Source organism: Notamacropus eugenii, chromosome 4 (assembly GCF_028372415.1).
Source record: "Notamacropus eugenii isolate mMacEug1 chromosome 4, mMacEug1.pri_v2, whole genome shotgun sequence".
Lineage (NCBI taxonomy): Eukaryota > Metazoa > Chordata > Mammalia > Diprotodontia > Macropodidae > Notamacropus > Notamacropus eugenii.
Genome location: NC_092875.1, coordinates 262922505 through 262943114, shown reverse-complemented (window position 1 = coordinate 262943114; position 20610 = coordinate 262922505). Strand labels below are relative to the sequence as shown.

The 20610-nt window shown below is 35.9% G+C and overlaps 1 protein-coding gene across 1 annotated transcript in view; it reads left to right on the top strand.

The window, feature by feature from the left end:
* LOC140501200 (ethanolaminephosphotransferase 1-like) overlaps positions 1 to 20610 on the top strand; it is a 182506-nt gene that overhangs the window by 112794 nt on the left and 49102 nt on the right. The window contains exon 6 of the mRNA XM_072604541.1: positions 6003 to 6271. Within this exon, the coding sequence (XP_072460642.1) occupies positions 6003 to 6271 (269 nt within the window). The remainder of the gene's footprint in view (positions 1 to 6002; positions 6272 to 20610) is intronic.

The following is a 20610-nucleotide window of genomic DNA, read 5'->3' as shown; positions in this document are numbered from 1 at the left end:
CAAAGTGCTTTACACATCTCACTTCATTCTTACAACAATCCTGGGAAGTCCATGCTGTTCTTATCCCCATTTCACAGATGAGTGAATGGAGGCTGACAGGATTAAGTGACTTATCCAGTGTTATATAGCTAGTAAGTATCTGCGGCTTTAACTTAGATCTTCCTGACTCCAAGGTCAGCTTTCTATTCTTTACTCCACCTGCCTCTATAGAAACTGAAACTGTACTAGCTCATTTTATTATTTCTACTTTCTCAAGAAATCTAAGTTTTTAATGAGGAAAACATTTACAAGAGAAAGGAAAGGAATTTTATTCCTTTTATTTATTAAGTATCTGATTCATTAAGAATCTGATATATGCCAGGCATTTATTAAGTATCTGATATATGCCAGGCATATACGCTAAATGCTTTACAGATATCTTATTTGTTCCTTACTAATACCTTGGGAGGTAGGTGCTAGTATTATCCCCATTTTACAGATGAGGAAAATGAAACAAACAGAAGTTAAATGATTTATCAGGGTCACGGAGCTAGTAAGCATCTGAGGCAGGATTTGGACTCAGTTTTTCCTGACTCCTGGCCCAGAACTCTATTTACTGCACCACCTATCTGCCAGTCATTTCAGATATGTGATAAAAGAACAAAAACTGCATTTTCTGAAACTTTCTGAAAAGGCATAAAAAAATTAATTAATATATGCCATTAGTGAAAAAATATAAATGAAGTGTAAAAGCAAGCTATGTATATTTCTGGAAATGTGGGATTTGTTAAAAGAAGAGAAAAAATAAGGATTTAACAAAAAATAAGAAAAACACTGGCTGTATCTATTTCATATCTCCTACTTATGGCACCCGTCCTCATTTATGTAGACTCTGTTCTGAAGGTTCAATGAAATTGTATAATTTTCCCGAATGAAAAGGCCTTTGAATTCTATTTTAGGGTTCTATTTGAAAGATCCCAGCAGTGCTTTGGGGACATGACACACACTCATTAAGGCTGATTGTGGAGTTGTACAAATCATAACAACTAGTGTATTAGAGTTCACTTTGCTGGTGTAAAGTCTGGTGCCAGACTCCCTAAAGGCCCAGTGTCTGGCAAGGCTGCAGTAGGATGAAATGCATAGCACTTAAAAAAATTATAAATTCAGTCCAAGCTGTTCTCTCAAAGTTTTAGGCTCAGATTTAAACAAGTCTAGCCAAAAATTATTCCACCCAGGAGCTATTATCACATTCCTCCTTCTGAAAGCAGCTTAAACCACAGAATTGTTGGCAATCATGTATAGTTTTTTTTAAATGAAAAATTCTTGTAGCTTCCCCAGTTCCTTGGTCCTTCATTTTCTTTCCTGTTTACCATGCTCAAGATGCTTTGGTGGTTAGGTGTGTGTTTGAATTGGGAGACCTTCCTTTTAATGCTAGTTTTCCAATAATGAGAGTTATATTGAACATGAAAAAGAATCCTACTTGTCTTATAAGGAACAAATGTATTACAGCATGCATAACTTATTTTAAGTTAAACCTCCAAAGGCATTATGGCAAGATTCTCAGATTGGCATTAAAAAACCACTCGCTGGATTTTTATGATAGTCACTTGGACAGCTCAAAACAACAGGACTTCAGAATGGTTTGGCTATTGAACATTTCTTTCTCCACTCCATTCAGTATTACAGATATTTGTACAAAAACAGAATACATAGAAATATATTTGTATTTTATGAGAAACTACTATAGTTAGATTTGTGATTGCACAATTAGTTACATGGTAGCCATTTGTGATGTAGTAAGCAGTCATTTTGACTTGAGTTGACAGTTCTTATCACACAGCCAGTAACCTTTGATTTAAGTGACATAGTTAGGACTGATCTTGGTAAACTGAAGAAGTACTCGGAATTCCTTTGACATCTTCCCATTATTCTTATCTACTTTTATTTTCTGCATTTGGCTTTCACCTGCCATCTTACTTCCACCTCAAGGACTAAATCCTTTGTTTTAATTATATTCTTTTAATTGGTGACCAAATAATTAGATGGGAGTTCTGTTTCCAGTTCTGTCATGAAAAAGCTGTGACCTGAGACAAGTTATTTCACTTCTCTGGAACTCAGTTTACCAGATCATCTCTGAGATAGTCCTTTTTTTGTTTCAGATTTCCGTTAAGGTGTTAGCTAAAGGTTTAGCTAGTGACTGTGTCTCTCTTTCCATCTATTCTTTATATAATTTCCAAACTAATAATATTCTTTATGCCCGCAGATGTTGACTCATCTGCTAAAAAAAACCTTCTCTGACTATTTATTTTCTGCTAAATAAAACTAGCATTCATGAGCCAACTATTCAAGTCTCTCCACAGTATGGTACCACTCTTCCTTTATAGCCTTAGCACAAAATACTCCCCTCCAAGTTCTTGATGTAAGGGTTTCCCACTCCAAAATATTATACATCTTTGTCTTATTCTGTGATAGCTGATCAGTTAAAAGATCTTTATCAAGGACCGCTTTACCTTCTGTAGTTTCAGAGTAATGTGTTGGGGTGTTCAGAGTTTTAATTTCTGGGTTTTAACAAGTGTCTCTGTTAGTAAAAATCTGCAGCTAGATGAACATTTTCCATGGACCAGTCTATGGACAGATGATTGACTCCAAATATACTAAATTGCAGTTGTCTCTCATATGAACATGTCCAGAGATTTTCTACCCCTGTACCTTTGCTCATATCATTCCCATGCATACCACAGCACTTGGTGCATCTTAGACGCTTTATAAATACTTATTATTTAGGGTAGCAAAGTAGCATAGTAGATAGAGTACCTCACCTGGAGACAGGAAGACTTATCTTTGTGAGTTCAAATCTGGCCTCAGACACTAGCTATGTGACCCTGGGCAAGTCACTTAACCCTGTTTGTCTTAGTTTCCTCATCTGTCAAATGACCTGGAGAAGGAAATGGAAAACCATTCCAATATCTGCCAAGAAAACCCCATTATGAGGTCATGAAGAATCAGACAGGACTGAAAAATGACTGAATAGCAATAACAAATGTTTACTGATTGATTTGTCTAGAATGCCATCCCTCCAGCCCTGCTGGAAGGTCACCTCCTTCATGAAGGATCTGCTTAGTGAGAGATGATCTTTTCTTCCTCAAAATGCATATAGCTACAGAACGTCTCTTATTCTCCTGGAATCATATGATGATATTTATTTATATTTGGAAGTGAGGAGGGAACCTTGGGGATCAAGTCCAATTTATCTTCTGTTTCATATTAGAGTTATTTGGGTATGTTTTTATCTCTTTCTCCTACTCACCTTCTTCTCCCAGGTTAAAAGGGATGTGCTTCTTGTTATTTTTCTGTTTCATGAGGACTGTGTGTCTAGCTCTGGGTTACTGATTTATCTTTCACTGAGTTCAGGTGACTTGTCCATTCTCCTAATTAATAAATCAGTTCCCTCTCCTTTACCTTCAGCTGTGCTAATAAGGTGGTACTATGAAGGATTACATAGATTATTCTTTAGTATTGTATAATGGTTTCTGATTTTATGCTCCACTTCGCATTTGCCAATCATGAAGCCTTAAAACTAATTTCTGAAAATTAGTTAGACCATAGAAGTTTTCATCAGCTTACCCTACTTGATTTAGTAGCCAGAGTATAAATAATCTAATGGGTAGACCCCCTGCCCTATATAGCATTTAAAAATATTTATCAATCAATAATATCACAGAAAAATCATCATACAACCATAGTGGAGCAAACTAAAGTTAACATACATTTTATTAGCATCAGTATTAAAATTTGGTTTAAATATTTTCCATTCTGGTCTTTTTGCTTTTTTGTTCTTTTTTTTTTTGTTTTTTTTGTTTTAGGTTTATTTTAGGTTTAGAACATGGACCTGTTTTTATTTTGGGCTAATTGAGGAGACAGTATTACTGAAAATATGCTCAATTAATTTCAGCTAATATTTTAAAATTTTTAAAATAATATTTCCCTCCCAATTACATGTAAAAACAATTTTTAACTTTTGGGTTTTTTTTTACGTTTTAGGTTCCAAATTTCATACTTTTCTCCTTCCTTTTCCCCTCTGTGAGAGAGTAAGCAATCTGATTTCAGTTATACACACACAGTGTTGTAAAATATATTTCCATATTAGTCATTCTGTGGAAGAAAATTTGAACCTTCCCCCGCTCCCCCAGACAACATGAAAAAGGGAAAGAAAATGAAAAATATTATGCTATGGTGTGTATTCAGATGGCATCAGAACAAATATTTATTTATTAAGCACCTGGCACATAATAAGTGCCTAATAAATGGCTATAGGCTGACTAATGCCAGGCATTATGCTAGATGCAGGTAATAGAGACAAAAATGAAATGGCCTCTACCATCAATACCCTTGAAAAGTGAAAAATTCAGACAGCTGTTTTACTTATGCTGGTGTGTGTGTTCGTCCTTCGTTGCTGAAGAAGACCATACTGTCAGAGAAATAATGACACAACTTGCACTTGACTTTGTTTTTGAGTGAGGGAGGGCTGTATATGTCAGACCTGGGAATTGAACTCAGTTTTTTCAGACTCTGAGAGCAGTCCTTCATCTACTGCCCCATGCTGCCTACAGAGTACTTATACCATAAGATAGTTGCCCTTTCAATACAGTCTGATAAAACAATTCAATTAATGTTTGTTAAGCACCCACTAGACAGGCACTGTGCCAAGTTTTGGGGATACATTTATAAAAAAGACACTTCCTGCTCCCAAAAAATTTTGAAGGGGGAGACAGCACCTAAAAGGAGGCAGGAAAGTGAGGAAAGGGAATGAGACAATAGAGGGTGTCTTGTTCAGTGGAGTGCAAGGCACTCTATGCAGGGCATGCAGATGCAAAGTAGAGTGATCTGAGATTTCAGTTGAAGGCATTGGGAGGAATTTGGTGCTCTGCCCTTCAGAGACAGAGAGGAGAGGAAGCTGTGGAGGTTGGTGTCAATCAAGGTTTGAGTTAGCAGTGTGGTGGAGAGTTTAGAGGTTATGAACTTATCCTGGGAGGGACATCTTGTTCTGAGGAGTGGGAACCTGAGAGAGCAGCAGATGCTAAGTGGAGACGTGATCAGGTGATCTTCATCTATTCTGCATATATATTCCTAGTTATTAATATATTACCTCATTGATTAGAATGTATACTCCTTTAGAGCAGAGATTTTCTCTTTTTTGCCTTTCTTTGTATCCGCAGTGTGTAGCACAATGATGCCTGCTTAGAAAATTGCAAGCATTTAATAAATGTTTGTTAACTAACTGACTAGTTTTCAATCTTTTTTGGTTGATAGTACTTGGCAAAGCACCTCAAGGGACAGATGTTCTTTTAGTTACTACAGAACAACCTCATGAGAATAAAGGAACTATAGCACTAATTTTGATTATTTATGAGTTGATGAATTTTTATATAGAATTTGTGCTAGAAACAAATATGTAGATGTTTTCATATTCTAGACTTGAACACAACTTAAATTCAGTCTACCAACCCACAGGAATGAGAACTTGGTCTATTCCATGACAAACCAATAAACAAATGGGTAAATTCTTTCCAATAAACTGATGGATTGTTTCTAATGAATTGACTAAGCTGGACTCTTGTATTAGTGTACTATAAATAAAACCTTTGTAGAAAAGTTTGGTTTTGGTAATGGTTAGTGACAGCTATGTTTTTGTGTACAGTATGTTATGGGTTCTATTCAACAGCATGGTTCAGTAGGAAGAATGCTGAACTGGGAATCCCTGATCCAAGTTCAAATCCCAACTCTGCCATTAACTACCTATATGGTACTGAACAAGTCTCTTTCTTACCTCTCCTGAGGATTCAGTTTCCTCACTTGTAAAAATGAAGAGGTGGAGTTAAAGTTTCCTTCCAGCTTTAGAGCTATGATCATATCATGTTATTTCTTTTTTTATTACACATATTTCATGTATTGACCACAAAAAAATACATTGGGTTGTATTTTCTATTAAAATCTTTGATTTCTTTGTTGTCTTTTCTCTACAGATTCTATAGATGGGAAACATGCTAGAAGAACACAGTCCAGTAGTCCTCTGGGAGAGCTCTTTGACCATGGATTGGATAGCTGGGCTACTTCCCTTTTTGCAATTTCTTGGTTCTCTGTTTGTGCAAGTCCAGGGGGCTCCGCAGGTCTTTCTGAGCACATGATGTTCTTGTTCCTGAGTATTGTTTTGCTTAATTTCATGTTGTCCCATTGGGAAAAATATAACACTGGAGTCCTTTTTCTTCCTTGGGGATATGACCTAAGCCAAGTGGTAAGAATTTTATTTAATTTTTAAATCCTGTTGCTGTGTTATAGGTAGCTCCTAAGGCAAACCAGGAGAATTATTTATACAATGACAACACTGTTATGAAGAAAAACAAATTTGAAAAGTTTAGTAAGCCTTTCTCACAGCCTTTAGAAAAGCTGCAAATTTGGTGAACAGTGATAACAGTAAAATGTGGTTTTATAAGTCAATATGGGCCTGCAGGGATCCTTACAGAAGGCTTAATGGCCCCTATTTTTTTTGAGTTTGACACCATTGATATAACTAACTTTGATTTGTTAAGTCCATTAAAGTGGTACTGTCACTTTCTAGATATTTTGTTATATTAAATTGGTTTTATTCTAAAGATCCAATGAATAATATCTGCATTTGGGAAGAATGATTTACAAATTAATGAACTGTTTCTATTAACTTTTCCCTTCTAAAAAGTTAAAACTTAGATGTTAAGATGAGAGTTAATGACCTAGTTATAGCAATTACCAAATGAAGGTATGTATAACATTTTCACAAGTCTGCCTGGATATCATAAATTTCTTATTTCCCTCCAAGGAGTGAGATTTGGCAAATATGTTCAGAACTAGTAAAGTAAATAATTAATATTGAGACTAAAAATATAGTTACTCCATTTTCTTGGTACAGAAAAGAATGTTGACATGGTTGCCACACATGTTTTTCAGCTTAGGGAAACCCATCCTATTTGTTTGAGTGCCACTTGAAGGAGAAATGTCTGTCATTATTTTGATTGGATTAACACAAAAGACAAACTGCACTTTTCATTTTCAATTATATTTAATTAAGAAAAATAATTTAGGAACACTATGCATTATGTCTAATCTTTAAACTGTGCCTTGGGTGAGCTCAAGGAAGTCTAAGAAGTCGCCATGGTTTCATACAACAATGAAGGAACTGTTGTTGCTTACGTAGCTAGCTTCTGTTTCACCATTTAATATGGGTGCAAATGGCTGCTTGGATTTAATTCGCCTAAATTGGATGAGCCCTTATTCTTCTTATTTAGCATTATAATTGGACATCTTTATGCCCACACTATATAGTACCTACAATAGAGATCATCCTGCTCCCTGTCCAATGATGATAACCATAATTAGTGGTTGAGGAAATCAACTACAGTAACAATTAGTGTATAATGGAATAATATTTCCCCATCTAAGCTTATCCTTCTTATTACTTAACATACCATAGGGATTTTTATAGCAGTATTGTTGACTGCTTTTCATTTTCATTTACTTCCACTGAGGAGTGTAGCCCATTTCAGGATAGAAAGTTTCACTTTTTAAGTATTATGAAGTTTTAGTGTTTGACTACAGGTATTTCCCATTGGCCTAAGAAGACAAAGACTGATACTGGGTATCGTGCACTCTTAATTATTCATGATAAATAGGACTTCATTTGTTTTAATAGTTTGACATGTAGTCTCTTTGTTTCATTTTCTTTTTCTTTTGACTAAGATTACTAGATATATTATTCCATTAACATTTATTTTTGGACAAATTTAAGGGAACTTTATAGAGTATCACACAAATATTCAAGCATCTCTTTAAAATAATTAATTAATTAATTAATTTCAGTTTTCAACAATCACTTCCATAAGTTTTAAATTTTCTCCCTTTCCCTCTCCTCTCCCTCCCCAAGAGGGCATGCAATCTTATCTAAGTTCTACACATACATTCTTATTAAATACATTTTCACATTAGTCATGTTGCATAGAAGAATTAAAATGAATCAGAGAAACCATGAGAAAAATCAAAACAAAACATGATACAAGAGAAAACAGTCTGCTTCATTCTGTGTTCTGATTCCATAGTTCTTTATTAGGATGTGGATGGCATTTTACCTCAAGATTCCTTAGGGAATGTTTTAGGTCTTTGCGTTTCTGTGAAGGGCTAAGTCTATCAGAAACAGTCCTTGTACCCTGTGGCTGTTACTGTTTATAATGTTCTCCTGGTTCTGCTCATTTCACTTAGCATCAGATCATATAAGTCTTTTCAGGTTTTTCTGAAGTCTTCCAGTTCACCATTTCTTACAGCACGATAGTATTCCATTACATTCATATACCACAACCTGTTCAGCTATTCCCCAGTTGATGGGAATTCCATCGATTTCCAGTTCTTGGCCACCACAAAAAGAGCTGCTATAAATCTTTTTCTACATGTGGGACCTTTTCCCATTTTTATGATCTTTTTGGGATACAGCTCTAGAAGCGATATTGCTGGGTCAAAGGGTATGTGCATTTTTGTAGCCCTTTGGGCATAGTTCTAAATTGCTCTCCAGAATGGTTGGATCATCTCACAGCTCCATCAACAATGAATTAGTTCCTACTTTCCCACATCTTTCCCAGCAATTATCATCTTCCTCTTTTGTCATGTTAACCAATCTGATAGGTGTGATGTAGTACCTCAGAGTTGTTTTGATTTGCATCTTTCTAACCAATAGTGATTTAGAGCATTTTTTTCATATGACTATAGATAGCTTTAATTTCTTCCTCTGAAAACTTATCCTTTGACTATTTATCAGTTGGAGAATGAATTCTATTCTTGTAAATTTGACTCAGTTCTGTGTGTTTTAGAAATGAAGACTTTATCACAGACACTAGTTATAAAAATTCCTTCTCAGTTTTCTGCTTCCCTCCTAATCTTGGTTGCATTGGGTTTGTTTGTGCAAAAACTTTTCAATTTATTGTAATCATAATTATCCATTTTGCACTTCATAATGTTCTCTATCTCTTGTTTGGTCATAAATTTCTCCATTCTCCAAAAATCAGACAAATACACTATCCCTTGGTCCCCTAATTTCTTTATAGTATCAGTCTTTTCTTGTGTATGGTGTCAGGCATTGGTCTATGCCCAGTTTCCGCCACACTGTTATCCAGTTTTCACTGCAGTTTTGGTCAAACAGTGCGTTCTTATCCCAGAAGCTGGGGTCCTTGGTTTATCAAACAGGAGATTGCTATATTCATTGACTGTTCTGTCTTGGATACCTAACCTATTCCACTGATCTACCCCTCTGTTTCTTAGCCAGTACCAAGTGGTTTTGATGATTGCTGCTTTATAATACAATTTGAGATCTGGTAGGGCTAGGCCACCTTCCCTAGTAAACATTGTAAGGGGGAAGAAGAAGGGGACTTTTATAGCACCTACTATGTGCCAGGTGCTGTGTTAAGCACTTTATACAAAAATTATCTCATTTTATCTCACAACATTCATGAGGTAAGTGCTACTATTATCCTAATTTTGCAACTGAGGAAAATGAGGCAAACAGAAATTGTGCTTTGCCTATGATCATATAGCCAATACATGTCTAAGGCTACATTTGGGCTACATTTGAACTCTCATCTTCCTAATGCCATGCCCAGTGTTCTATCCACTGTGCTACCAGCTGCTTCTAAAGATTTAGAAGTAGTGATCGCTCCTCTCCTCTGTTGTCTAAAAATCAGTTGCGTTTTTTTTAAGGTCCATCTTTGGTGACATTTCCTAACTGAGGCCTTTCTTAATCCTTCCAGTTGTTAGTTCTCTCCCCAATGAAGTGATTTTCTATTTACTTATTTGTGTTACATCTTGTATCCCCCTAATACAAGGTAAACTCCTCAAGGTAACCCTGGGTAAATCACTTAAACTTTACATATCTCAGTAATCTCAACTGTAAAATGGGAATAAAAATAGCACCTACCTTCTAGGACTGTAAGGATAAAATAAGAAATTATTTGTAAAGTGCCTTGCAAACTTCAAAAGTGTTTTTTTTGTGATCACCCTTTTCTCAATGGCACATTCCTTTCTTCAGGGCCACCATTTTGGGGATACCTCTCAGGCTGGCCATTTTTTATTTCCCTCTCAGTTGTGGTTCTGACTCTATGAACTTTGTCAGCATACCTCCCTCTCATTTCTTCACCCATCCTGCTTTCTAGTTCCCTTTTATATGTTGTCTTCCCCCATGTAAGCTCCTGTTGTCTTCCCCCATGTAAGCTCCTTGAGGGCAAATATTGTGCCAGGGACCGTTTCTCTTTTTGCATTTATTTGTATCTCTAGCATTTAGCACAGTACATGACATACATAGTAAGTGATTAATAAATATTTCTTGTCTTGCCTTTGTCTTTTTCTCCTCAGTGCCTAGCACAGCACATAAAATATATATTTAATAGATGCATATTCTTGTTTCATCTGTGTATATGTCCTCCTTGTACTAGACTGTACATTCCTACTTTCTTTGTACAGATAAAATAGGAAATGATCCTAAACTGATTTACTTTCATTCTCAGTACAAGTAAATTGTATATGATTATATCTTTCTTAATTGGGACATAAAATAAATGTTAACTGTTGCTTATCCCCAGAAAAAGTCACATCATTAAAATCTAGAAATTCTCCTGATTTATGTCTGTTCCTTTTATGTACTCTTTGTGATGCTGCATCCAAATTAGTGAGTGATTTAATTACTGTTATGTTTTGAACTGGTGTTATAATTAGTTTAAAATGACAGCTTATTCATAAGATAGTTACATTTCTGAAGTAGGATTGGTGGCTAAGATCAAAATGCTATTGAGTTTTAAAAATTTCATTTTGAAAAATTAGAAAGCTGTTTATTCAAAAAGAGAGAGGATGAAATCTTATTTCTTCATCTGTATACTCAGTAATACAAATAGGGATGTGATAAAGAAAAATTCTCATCAATTTCTGAATAGCAAATTTACTTTAATGAATTTATACCTTTGTAATCTGATCTTAAATCCAATTCATCAAGTATTGTCAAATACCTGTTATCTTATTTCACATTGAATATAAAACCTGATCTCAGTATTATTCTAAAATGTCTAGTTCATATATTCTTAACCTTTTCTGTATTAAGGGTCCCTTTGACTTTTGGGTGAAGCATGGATCCCTTCTCAGAATAATGTTATTAAATAGATAAAGTATATAAAATAGAAAGGAAACCAATTATATTTAAATACAGTTTTATGCTTAAATATATATGTATAGAACTGAGCAGTGTTCTGAAAACCAGGGAAGGAGAGACTAGCAGGAAAAAGCATAAAAAACAGCAGTATCTAAAGCTGCAGAAAGGTCAAGGATGATGAGAACCGTTGGATTTAGCAATTAAAGGGTCATTGGCGATTTTTGAGAGAGCAGTTTCAGTTAAGCAGTGAATTTTCAAGAGGTTGAGAAATTAGTGATTGATGTACAAATAGGGACAGCAAATATAAATTACTATTTCTAGGAATTAAGCAATGAGAGTGAGGTAAAATGTAGCATTGTACCACAAGGTAATGGTAAGAATAAAGGGATGATTTTAAGCATAGTGTAAACCTAAGCATCTTTGTACAGCTCAGGGAAGGAGTCACTTCTTAAGATGAAATTAAACATAGAAAGGGAATGATCATTGGGGCTCCCAAAGGAGATGGAATGAGAAAGGATCCAAGCAGCAAGTAGAAGATTTTGCCTTTTCAAGTTTCTTCTTATGTAGTATTTTTTCCAGTACTTAAAGAAATTAATTCAGGTTGTTCACTGCAAGATCAAATACTGAAGCTGAACCTTAGATACTTTGCCTATATAATAAGAAGATGGGACTCATTGGAAAAGATCCTGATGTTGGGAAAAATTGAAGGGAAAAAGAAAAGGGTATGGAAGAGGATGAGATGGATAGATAATATCATGGAAACAATGAACATGAACTTGGACAGACTTTGAGAGATAGTGGAGGATAGAAGAGGCTGGCTGTGCTATGCATGTATATGGTTCATAGGCTAACAAAGAGTGGGGCATGACTGAATGACTGGACAATAATAGAGGATTTTAAAATTCCATTCAACAAACTTCTTTTGAGTATCTCTGTCTATAGATGCTGTCTAGTTATGGGGGAGATTTAGTTTGGGGCAGATATGATCCCAGCTTGGTGATGTACTGGATAATAATAACCAACATTTATATAGTGTTTACTAAGTTTCAGGCAATGTGCTGAGCACTTTACAATTATTACCTCATTTAATCCTCACAACAACCCAGGGAGGTAGGTGCTACTATTATCCCCATTTCAAAGATAAGGAAACTAAGGCAGGAAAAGGGTGGCTTTCCCAAAATTGCACAGAATCACAAAAATTAGTGTCTGAGACTGGATTAAAACTGAGGTCTTCCTGACTCCAGGCTCAGTGCTCTTTCCACTGAGCTACCTAGCTGCCCCAAATAAGAATGCCATCTTGCAATCCTGGCTCCACATATACTATGCTCCAAAGTAAACTGGGCTGTTTGTACTACTTTCCATAAATGCTCTGTTCTTTCTTTCACCTATAAGTCTTTGTTTTTGCCAGTCTCTATGTGTGAAATGCTCTCTTCTATTGAATTTAACTCTAACTCAAATGCTACCTCCTCCGTAAAGTTTTCTCTGATATTCCCAGTCAAAAATTACCTTCCCCCTCCCACTCTTGGTCTTCATATAGTACTTTTTTTACACCTTCTTGCAAATAAATCATTTATTACTTTATTTTATTTTTTTAATATGTGCCACCTTTCTCTAAGAGGGTGACACTTGTCAGAGGAAGGAAAAAGTACCTATATAATATTTTAGTTACTATTTCTATTGTAAGATGGTATCCAATGCCATAGAGTTTTACGTGATAAGTTAAGGAATTTCAGCGTTTTCTGCTAAGTGCCATAGAAGATGGACAGGCATAAAAGAGGAACTATGGAAGTGATGTAATGCTGAAAAATAATTATAGTGGAAGGGAATGCATTTCAAGAATGGGATTCAGCTGGGGGAAGCTCTGTAGTCAGGATATAGAATGCCATGTGTGGGGGAACTGCAAGCAAGCCAGTTCAACTAGACTGTAGAGCTTCTGAAGAAGAGGGTAATGTGAAATGAGTCCAGAAATGTAAGTTGGAGTGTTCTTGTGGAAGCTTCAAATGCTCGATTCCATGGAGTGTGCAGCAGATAGAACACTAAACTTGGAGTCAGGGTTGTTGTTCATCCATTTTCAGCTGTGTCTGACTTTGTGACCCCTTTTTGGGGTTTTCTTGGCAAAAATACTGGAATGGTTTGCTTTTTCCTTCTGCAAACCACTTTATAGATGAGGAAACCAAGGCCAACAAGGTTCAGTGATTTACCTAGGGTTATTTACCTATTAAGTGTCTGAGTTCAGATTTGAATTCAGGTCTTCCTAACTCCAGGCCCAGCACTCTATGCACTGTGCCACCTAACTGGTCCATGGAATCAGGAAGACCTGAGTTCAAATCCAGCATCAAATGCCACCTACATGACCCTGGGCAAGTTACTTAATTGCTGTCTGCCTCAGTTTCCTCAATTGTAAAATGGAGATAATAATACTACCTATTTTCTAGAGTTATTGAGAGAGATCAAATGAGAAATTTGTAAGGCACTTAGAATAGTGCTTGACACATAGTAAGTGTTTAATAAATGCTACATCCTTTCCTTTCTCTGTATTTTATTCCAAAGGCAAGAGGCAGCTAGTGAATGCAGATTTATGAGTAGGCAAGTGATGTGATCAGAACTTTGTCTTAGGAAGATTATTTTGACAGATGTGCAGGAAGGTATTGGAGAGGTCTACTGGCTTCAGAGAGACCGATGAAAAGATTATTGTAGTAGGTTAAGGGAGAGATGAGGCAGGCCTAACTAGGGTGGCAGTAGTTTTGTAAGTGGCAAGAAAGGAGTGGATATGAAGTTAGGGTATAGGTAAATCAATTAATTGAATGTGGGTGGGGTGGGAAAGAAGAAGAGTCAAAGGTTATTGGAGACTGCAAACCTTTTGTGACTAGAAGAATGACAGTGCCCTTGACCCAATTAAAGAATTTTAGAGGAATGATGAGTTAGGTACGGGAAATGTGTTTTGTTTTGAACAGACATGTCATGTTTGAAATGCCTACAGAACATTTAGGTAGAGCTGTCCAGGAGATAATTGTCGATATTGGGGAGAGAGGGATTAGGGCTAGATATGTACATTTGGGAGCTGGATGTGTTAAGATGATAACTAAACCCAGAATATCTGAAGAGATCACCAAGAAATCTGTATAAAGAGATAGAGAAGAGGACCCTGGACACAGCCTTGGGGAAAGTCCCTGTTAGGGGGCAGGAAATAAAATGATTATCCAGCCAAGGAAACTGAAAATTTGTGGCCAGATGTATAAAGATTTAAATCTTTTTTTATCATAATACTTTGATTTAATTACAAAAACGTAGTCATTTTATCCATCTGTCCAAGAGTATGCAGAAGATTAATCATAAAAGACTTCCAACAGCAGAGTGGTACAAGTGTCCCAGGACTATTTCTTTGTAAAGTAAATGAGTTTTTATGAAGATTGAATGAGTTAATATGTGTGACATGGGTTGTAAACTTTAAAGCCCTATGTCAGAGCTCCATCAAGAAGAATTTTTCTCCATCTGGTAGGTAGATGAGAAAAATGAGATAATAATAAAAATAATAAAAGCCAATATTTATATAGTGTTTTAAAGTTTGTGAATTTGAGAACAGGTACCATTCGATTTTGGTCTTTATGTCTCCAGTACTTACAACTGTAGTGCCTGATACGTATCATACACTTTTTTTTTTTAAGTGAATGAATGATAGCACTTTATATAGGTTATGTCATGGGATCTTCATGAAACATGTAAATCTAAAATCTACCGACTGTCTTTTCCCCATGTCAGTTATGCCAAAAATACCCTTTCCTGTCATGCTTATGCTATCCCTGTTTTACCGCTCATTAGTGTCCTGACTTAATGGCTTTCTTCTGCTTTCTGTGTGTCCTGGATCACATCAGTTTAATCTGCCTTATATTATAAGGCAAGGAAGATGGAGCTTAATGTGTGTAGTTTTCTTTACTCTGTACTTAGCACAGTGCCCCATGCAATTACATGTTTATGATGATGAGAACAACCAGAAGAGGTTAGCGTTTTGCAAGCCAAGGGAAGAAAGAATATCCAGGAGAAGGTAGTCGGATGCTAGTTGGTAGCTGTGGAAATGTCAAGGATTAGGACTGAGAGCAAGCCATTGGATCGTGCAGTTCAGTAATCATCGGTAACCTTAGACAGAACAATTCTGGTGGAGTGGTAGGATTGAAAACCCAGATTTCAAGGGGTTGAAAAATGAACAGGAAGTGAACGAGTAGAGGCAATGAGGGGAAATTGGTTTTTTCTAGGACAGCGGTTCTGAAATAAATGAGAGAAATAATAGTTTGAGGGGATGGCAGAGTCAAGGGAAAACTATTCACTTAGGGAGTTATTAGCTGGTAGCAGTATGAAAGGGAGAATGCAGAGCACTAAAGACCCACTGGGCGTTTTTTCTTGTAAGGTGGTAATGAGGGTTTGAAGGGAATAAAGCAGGGGATAAAGATGAGAGATATTGTGAAGGTCCACTGACTCATTTGCAATTTGCATCATTGAGATTCTGATTCTGCTTTGCCAAAGGACTTGAGGGATTATGTAGTCTTTTTTATTCCCCACTCCCCCCCCCCTCCCCCCCCCCCCCCCCCCCCCGCCCCTTCCACCAGGTGATGTAGTTGATAGAACAGTGGACTAATCATCCAGAGAACTAGGTTTCAGTCCTGATTCTTCTGTTTACTAGCTGTTACGTTGGACAAATCATTTAGCTTCTCTGAAGCTCCATTTCCTTGTCTTTAAAATGTAGATAATAATATGTGTGCTATCTACCTTACAGGGCAGCTAGGTGGTAGAGTGGGTAGAATGCTAAGCCTGGAGTCAGGAAAACTCATCTTCTTGAGTTCAAATCTGACCTCAGACACTTACTAGTTGTGTGACCCTGGGGGGAAATGTCACTTAACCCTGTTTGCCTCAGTTTCCTCATCTGTAAAATGAGCTGGAGAATGAAATGGCAAACCACTCCAGTATCTTTGTCAAGAAAACCCAAATGAGCCACAAAAACACTACTGAAACAACTGAACAACTACTTACCTTACATGGCTATTGAGATGTTCAAATGGGATAATTGGAATCAAGTGCTTTGTGATCATAGGTCTAGACTTAAATCTAAGATCTAGAGTTAGGAAGGACCTTAGAAGTTATGAAGTCCAGTCCTCTCATTTTATAGATGAGGGAACTGAGGCTAAAATGGGTTGGTAGTAAGTAGTAATGCCAGAATCCAGACACAGATCTCATAATTACAAGTGCACTATCTTTTCTCCCTTACCATGCTGCTTTTAGACTTAATGTTATTATAAGTATGAATGATTATCATCATAAACATATATTGTGATTAATTACACGAAACTCTGAGTATCCTGAGATATAAAGAGAGCTGCATGGATCAAGTTCTATCTTGTCTCACAACATAAGGCAGATTAAATTCACATGGCCCAGGACATACCAAAAGCAAAACAAAACTGTTAAATCTTACACTAAATAGCCAGTTAAAATATGAATAGAATATGTAAGTCATGAAAATGTATTTTTAATGTAATGAGAAGGGAGGGTCAGAAAGTAGATTTAGAGATTTATATGCTTACTTATAGGATCAGGAAACTACTGGTTCTTCACTGATTAAAATGGACCCAATTTTGTAATTTGTTAATTTTGTAAGGAAAGAAAAAATACTTTAGATTTTATAAGCTCAAATCTTGAGTTTATTTCTGAAATAAACATCAGCAACAGGTGAGAGCATTTTAGAAATTAAAAGTCAGAGTCAAATTGCTTCAAATATTTGAAATTGCTTAATAGCTTCTAATGGTGTACCAGTTTGGTACAGTTTGGGTGGTATGAGACAAATAAAATATTTTAACTTCACCTTGGAATACAAACTTTGCAACATAGCTAGACTCAGGTTACAGCTTCCTAGGCATGACCTAACAATAATAATGATAACTGTATTTAAATAGCTTCTGCTCTATTCCAGGCACTGTGTTTACAAATATTATCTCATGTGATCCTCACAACACCCCTGGGAGCCAGGTGCTCCCCATTTACAGTTGGGGAAACTGAGGCAAACAAAGGTTAAGTGACTTGCTTAAGGTCACCCAGTCAAGTATCTGAGGCCAGATTCAAACTCAAGTTTTTCTGCTTCTAGATCCAGCACTCTATATCTACTCTATCACCCAGCTGCTTTCTTCTCTCACTGTTGTGCCAGAAGTCTATCCCAAAGTTACCATTCTTTACTATTGAGGGTGAGAGTTAACTAACTTTGGAAAACTGACTTGAGGATAACTTACTTCATTTCCCACTCATCCCTGTGAACACAGATTTTGGGGTCATTTATTTATCTAGCTATTTCAAAATTATTTATTTATTTATTTTAGCATTCTTTTTTTAAATTGAATTTTGAGTTCTAAATTTTCTCTCTCCCTCCTGTTCCTCCCCCACTTTTTGAGAAGGCAAGCAAAAAACATCAATTATATACATGAAATCATGTAAAATGTATTTCCATATTAGCCATATTGTAAAAAAAAGTTAAAAAAAGGCAAGAACATTATACTTCAATTTGCACTGAGAGTTCATCAGTTCTCTCTCTGAAGGTGAATAGCCTTTTTTCATCGTGAGCCCTTTGGAATTGTCTTGGATCATTGGACTGATCAAAGTAAGCCAAAGTCTTTCACGGTTGGTCATCAGTGTTGCTGTTACAATGCAAAATGATTTCTTGGTTCTTCTCATTTCACTTTGCATCGATTATATCAGTCTTGCCATGTTGTTTTCTGAAACTCCCCCCCATCATTTCTTATAGCACAGTAGTACTCCATTAAAATCGTATGTCACAGCTTATTCAGCCATTCCCCAATTGATGAGCATCCATCAATTTCCAATTCTTCACCACCACAAAAAGAACTGCTATAAATATCTTTGAATCTATAGACCCTTTTTTTTTCTTTGATCTCTTTGGGGTTCAGATCTACAAGTGGTATTGCTGAGTCAAAGGGTATGTACCATTTTATAGCCTTTTGGGTATAGTTTCAGATTGTTCTCTGGAATGGTTGGACCAGTTCACAACTCAAGCAGTTTATTAGTATCCCTAATTTCCATCATCTCTTCTAGCACTTGTCATCTCTGATAGGTATCAGCTGATACCGCAGAATTGTTTTAATTTGAATTTTCTAATTGGTAGGGATTTAGAGCATTTTAATATGCGTATAGATAGCTTTGATATCTTCTTCTGAAAATTGCCTGTTCATATCCTCTGATCATTTATGAATTGGAGGGTGGCTCTGATTTTCATAAATTTGATTTGGTTCATATATACTTGAGAAATGAAGCCTTTTCAGAGAAACTTGCTTTAAATTTTTTTATATTACTTCATTATCTATGTTACTTTTTAGCAAAATGTATTTTCCCTGATTATCTCTTTTAATTAGGTTTATTTTTGCTTTTGTTGTCTGAGATCATGATTGCTAATCTCTCCTTTTTTACTTCAGCTTTTGCATAATAGATTCTGCTCTAACCATTTACTTTAACTGTGTATGTGTTTTTTTAAAAAGTATATTTCTTGTAAACAACATATTGTTGGATTCTGGTTTTTTATCCTTTCTGCTATCCTCTTCCATTTTATGCATGAATTCATCCCATTCATATTTGCAGTTATGATTACTATGTATTTCTCTCCATTCTATTTTTTTTCTGTTTATCTTCTCTCTTTTCATCCTGTCCCTCCTCAAAAGTCTGATTTGATTCTGACCACTGCTTCCCTTAATCCATCCTCCTTTCATCATCCTGTCCCCGTATCTCTGGTCTTCTGTCCTTCCTATTTCCCTATTGGGTAAGAAAGACTTTTATACCCAACTGAGTGTGTGTGTACATAATACACATATATGTGTGTATACACTCACACACACACACACATATATATACATACATACATACATATATATACATATATGTGTATATATATATATATATATATATATATATATATATATATATATATATACTTCCCTCTTTGAACCAGTTTTGATGAGGGTGAAGTTTAAGCACTGTCTGCCACCCCTTCATTTTCCCCTCCCCTATAAATGCTCTTCCTTGTGTGCCTCTTTTATGTGAAAAAAAATATCCCCATTCTATCTCTCCCTTCTCCCAGTGCATCCCTTTTTCTTACTCCTTCATTGTTTTTGAGATCATCCCAACGTAATCAACTTATACTCATGCTCTCTCTCTATGTAGATTCCTTCTATCAGCTCCAGTAATGATAAAGTTCTGAGTTACACAAATCATCTTCCCAAATATTATGTAAACAATTTAATTTTACTGAGTCACTTATGATTACTCTCATGTTTACTTTTTATGCTTCTCATGAATCTTGTGTTTGAATGTCAAATTTTCTTTTCACCTCTGGTCTTTTCATCAAGAATGCTGGAAAATCCTTTATTTCATTAAATGTCCATTCCCCCACTCCAACCCCAAAAGTTTATACTCAGTTTTTCTAGGTAGGTTGCTCTTGGTTTTAATCCTAGCTTTTTTGACTTCTGGAAATATCATATTCCAAGCACTCCAGATTCTTCAACATTATAGCTGCTAAATTTTGTGTGATGCTGACTGTGGCTGCACAATATTTGAATTGTTTATTTTCTGGCTGCTTACAATATTTTCTCCTTGACTTGGGAGCTCTGGAATTTGGCTATGCTATTCCTGGGAGTTTTCATTTTGGGATCTCTTTCAGGAGGTGATCGGTGGAGTCTTTGAATTTCTATTTTAACCTTTAGATCTGAGATATTGGGACAGTTTTCTTTGATAATTTCTTGAAATATGATGTCTAGGCTTTTTAAAAATCACTCCTTTTAGACAGTCCAATAATTGTTAAATTATCTCACCCCAGTCTATTTTCCAGTTCAGTTGTTTTTCCAATGAGATATTTCACATTTTCTTCTTTTAAAAAATTCTTTTGTCTTTCTGTTATTTCTTAATGTCTCATATAGTTATTAGTTTCCAATTTCCCAATTCTAATTTTAAAAAAATATTTTAGTTTTTAGCATTCACTTTTATAAGATTTTAAGTTCTACATTTTTCCCTCTCCTTTCCCTTCTCGCTCCTATGCATGAAATTTGATATAGGCTATACATGTACAATCACATTAAACATATTTCCACATTAGTCATGTTATGAAAGAAGAATCGGAACAAAAGGAAAAAACCATGAGAAAGAAAAAAAAGAGAGAAAATAGTATGTTTAGATCTGCATTCAGACTCCCTAGTTCTTTCTCTGGATGTGGATAGCATTTTCTATTGTGAATCTTTTGGAATTGTCTTAGATCATTGCGTTGCTGAGAACAGCTATGTCTACCAAAGCTGGTCATTGTATCAAGTTGCTGTTACTGTGTACAATGTTCTCCTGGTTCTGTTCACTTCACTCAGCATCAGTTTATGCAAGTCTTTCCAGGT